Source organism: Mandrillus leucophaeus, unplaced genomic scaffold (assembly GCF_000951045.1).
Source record: "Mandrillus leucophaeus isolate KB7577 unplaced genomic scaffold, Mleu.le_1.0 Scaffold565, whole genome shotgun sequence".
NCBI lineage: Eukaryota > Metazoa > Chordata > Mammalia > Primates > Cercopithecidae > Mandrillus > Mandrillus leucophaeus.
In genome coordinates this window covers 1,514,337-1,518,444 of record NW_012106086.1, presented here as the reverse complement: position 1 = coordinate 1,518,444, position 4,108 = coordinate 1,514,337, and the positions used below count along the sequence as shown (strand labels likewise).

The 4,108-nt window shown below is 58.1% G+C and overlaps 2 protein-coding genes across 2 annotated transcripts in view; one reads left to right on the top strand and one right to left on the bottom strand.

Moving 5' to 3' along the window:
• Window positions 1-2,118, top strand: part of LOC105552578 (serine hydrolase-like protein 2) — a 23,133-nt gene extending 21,015 nt beyond the window's left edge. Inside the window, exons 11-12 of the mRNA XM_011998288.1 lie at window positions 960-1,162; window positions 2,043-2,118. Of these exons, the coding sequence (XP_011853678.1) occupies window positions 960-1,073 (114 nt within the window). The 3' untranslated portion in view covers window positions 1,074-1,162; window positions 2,043-2,118. The remainder of the gene's footprint in view (window positions 1-959; window positions 1,163-2,042) is intronic.
• RRP7A (ribosomal RNA processing 7 homolog A (S. cerevisiae)) overlaps window positions 1-4,108 on the bottom strand; it is a 156,215-nt gene that overhangs the window by 146,598 nt on the left and 5,509 nt on the right. The gene's annotated exons all lie outside the window — the stretch shown is intronic.

Sequence of the window (4,108 nt, the reverse complement as noted above, 5' to 3'; positions counted from 1 at the left end):
CCGCTACCTCACCTGGCTAGTTTTTTTGTATTTTTTAGTAGAGACGGGGTTTCACCATGTTAGCCAGGATGGTCTCCATCTCCTGACCTACGTGATCCGCCTGTCTCGGCCTCCCAAAGTGCTGGGATTACAGGCTTGAACCACCGCGCCCAGCCATAATTTTTATATTTTTAAGAGACGGGGTTTCACCATGTTGGCCAGGCTGGTCTCAAACTCCTGACCTCAGGCGATCTGCCCGACTTGGCCTCCCGAAGTGCTGCTTTTGCAGATAGGAGCTACTGTGCCCAGCCTAGTCTCACATTTTATAGGCTCCCAAACCACAGCAGAACATCTGGCTGCCTCTTCCCTCCACACCCATCGTGCCAGTGGGTGTGCTGGCTGTAGGTGGGGGTGGCTGTGCCCGGGTTCCTGGGAGCACCTGGTGATTCAGGGTTACCTACCTTCAACCACCTGATCCTGGGGCCTCTGCAGGTTTCCTGGCGTTGTCACAAAGGGAGGAAGCGCACCTGTGGCTGGCTGGTCACGTGGTCAGAGCCAAGGCAGGCAAGGCCCTCCCGTCTGGCTTCTTGAAGGCAGGCACAAGTCTGCAGGCTGCTCAGGTCCCCATCTTATCATCTGTTCTCAAGGGGACCTCCTCTAACACAATCACAGCATCCCTGGCCTTAGCCCCGCCCTGTCTTCCCGTAGTGTCCCTGTCCTCCTCCCCTCTCCCATCCCCCCCGCCCCGTGCAACTTCACAACTCAGCGGGGAGGCCTCCAAGTCCCCAGGGCTCACACACCTCCTGGGGTGCTATGGACTGACCTGGCTCCAAGGTGTAGAGTGTGCGGGAAACTCACCGTGGGAGGTGCTCCTGCCCTGCAGGAGCCAGAAGGCTGTGGGAGGGCCCTGACCCCAAGGCCTATGGAGCTCCCTAGGCTCCTCTGGCCACACCTCACCACACACCCTCTTCCTTCTCCAGCGGTTCCAGTTTGTGGAAATTCCAGGCAATCACTATGTCCACATGAGCGAACCCCAGCACGTGGCCAGTATCATCAGCTCCTTCTTACAGCACAAGCACGTGCTCACAGCCTAGCTGTAGCTCTGGGCCTGGAACTATGACGACCTCGTGCTGCCAGACTCAACACTGGGAATGTGAGTTCCTGAGCCCTGCAATAAGGCCAGGCCTGTGGGGAAAACAGATCAGACTGTTACTGTGTCTATGTAGAAAGAAGTAGACATAAGAGACTGCATCTTGTCTGTACTGAGAGAAATTCTTCTGCCTTGAGATGCTGTTAATCTGTAACCCTAGCCCCAACCCTGTGCTTGCAGAGACATGTGCTGTGTTGACTCAAGGTTTAATGGATTTAGGGCTATGCAGAATGTGCTTTGTTAAAAAAGAGCTTGAAGGCAGTATGCTTGTTAAAAGTCACCACCATTCTCTAATCTCAAGTACCCAGGGACACAATACACTCCGGAAGGCGGCAGGGACCTCTGCCTAGGAAAGCCAGGTACTGTCCAAGGTTTCTCCCCATGTGATAGCCTGAGCTATGGCCTCCTGGGAAGGGAAAGCCCTGCCCCTCTCTCAGTCCCACACCCCCGTAAAGCGTCTGTGCTGAGGAAGATTAGTGAAAGAGGAAGGCCTCTTTGCAGTTAAGAGGAAGGCAGCTGTCTCCTGCTCATCCCTGGGAATAGAATAGAATATCTCTGTGTAAAACCCAATTGTATGGTCCATTTACTGAGATAGGAGGAAACCACCTTACAGCTGGAGGTGAGAAATGCTGGTTGCAATACTGCTCTTTAATGCACGCCTATATGTTAGTATACGTGCACATCAAGGCACAGCACCTTTCCTTAACCTTATGACACAGAGACCTTTGTTAACACGTTTCTGTGCTGACGCTCCCCCCACTATTACCCTAGGGGCAATGGTAAAGATAATGATCAATAAATACTGAGGGAACTAAGAGAGCTGTGGGTCCTCGTATGCTGAGCCTGAGCACCGGTCCCCTGTGCCCACTTTTCTTTATACTTTGTCTCTCACTCTCTCGAGAAATGCCCACAGGTGTGGTAGGGACAGGCCTTACTGGTCTTGAAGCCCAGCCTAGGGTGTAGTCAGGGGAAGGAGTGAGACTCCAACTTCAACATCTGTGACCTCAAGGGGTAGACAGAGTCTGCGTTTGGGGGGCTGCTGTCTCCTGGCTAATAATCTCCAGCCAGCTGCAGGGAGGAAGGACTGGGGCCACCTAGCCTTTCCCTGCTGCCCAAGTGGGTGGAAAATAAAAGCTTCTCGCGTTCTCACTGCTTTCGAGGCTGTTTCGTTGCCAGCAAGGGCTTTTCCATTAAAGGAAAAGGGAAAACAGAGCGGATTCAGGCAGGGTCCTTGACGGGAGGGTGTGGAGGCAGAAGGGGCAAGTCCTCCTCTGGACACGCCCAGGTCCCCAGGACTGCTGAAGCCCAAGACCCGAGGGGTGGCCTGGCTCTTAGTCCTGGCCTGTGTGGACTCTCATGGGGCTATTGGATGTGGTGGCCTCAACCTGGGGCCCGTTTCCCAGAGCTCGGCCTCTCGGAGACAGATGCAGGCCCTGCCTCACCTGATGTTCCTCCAGGCCCCGCACCTCCAGCCATCCACTGCGGCTCTCGCGGCTCAGTAGGGTCGGAATTTGCGCTGGGCCCGCAGCAGCTCGATCCTCTGCTTGTCCTCCTCGAACTTCTTGCGCAGCTGCGCTAGATCTGGGGGCGAGAGGAGGCGCGGGGCAGGGTCAGACAGCACGCCCCCGGGCAGCCGGCTTGCTCATGCCCCACCCTTCCTCCCAGTTATTGTGGGGCGCAGGGGCATGTCTCCCCCACCAACCCAGCCCCCTTCCCAGCTCTGCTTTGGGGGCAGGGTCTGGATCCGGTAGGCCGAGTCCAAGGGCAAGGCCAAAGTGGGAGACGCTGGCACCCCGAGCCTGGAGATGAAGCCCTACAAACAAAGCAAAGGCATCCGCCCCCACCCCGACCCCCACGCAAGGGGGAAGGAAGGAGTCCTGACCGCTCGGCCTGAAGCAACCCTGAGACTCGGTAAAGGGACCCCACCCCTAGTGCTGGTGAATGCCGATGGCAACGCTGGTCACCGGGTGGCCCAGGTCAGTGACAGGCTGATGGCACAGAGGGGGAAGCTGAGGGTCTAGAGCGAGCACAAGTGGGAGCCAAGAGGGCCAGCGAGGCAGGGAAAGCACCCAGTGACTGGCCACCTGACACACCACACATATATACCCCAACACACACAACCCCCTCATCCCACATACCCAGCCACACCCCTAACCAAACACACATATTCTGTAGCATCCTCCCTGCACCCACAGTGGGTTCGGAGGCCCCCTCTGCACTCGAACTCCTTGCTGGCTGGAGGCTGACAAGCGCCAGCACTAAGTGCACAGGAGCCCAGAGGTGGGCACTGATGACCCAGGGTTCCCACCCACTGAGCAAATGCATCTGCCCCGGGGGGTGATGGGGGACCGCCACACCGGGTGCTGCCAGGCTGGGCCTCTTTCCAGAGCCTAGTGGGAGCCCTGTGCTTAGGGACGCCCTCCCTCTGTGACCACCAGGTTCAGCGCCCGCTGTCAGGAGCCCTGGCCAGAGGCCTCATCCATGGTTGGGGCCAAGGCCGAGGGGCCTGAGGATGGGCTGGGCGTGGCTTACGCTCCATCTTGCTCTCCCGGTGCTGCCAGGCATAGAAGTTGAGCAGCTCCTTTCGGGCGCGCTTCCTCTCCAGCACCCGTCTCTCCCTCTCCAGCACCCGCAGGCTGGCTGCTTCAATCTGGGGGAGCACAGGCTGCCGGCCCCGGCGGGTCACCATCACCTAACCCTCCTCGTCACAGACCCCGTCCTCCTCCTTGGCCTCAGCTTCTTCCTGCAGGGAAGGTGATTCTGTCATCCGACGGAATTCTGGGACCTCTTGCAGCCTCCAGCAACACACCCTCCACGCCCTCCATCCTAAGTCAGAACTGCCCTGAGCCCCGCCCCCCAGGGATGGGCTGCTCCCCTCCTCCCAGCATGGTGTTGGGGCTAAGGATGGCGGGGAGGGCACGGACCTGCCGGCGCTGCCTCCTTCTCCACTATAGACCATGTGGAGACTAGATGTGTCAC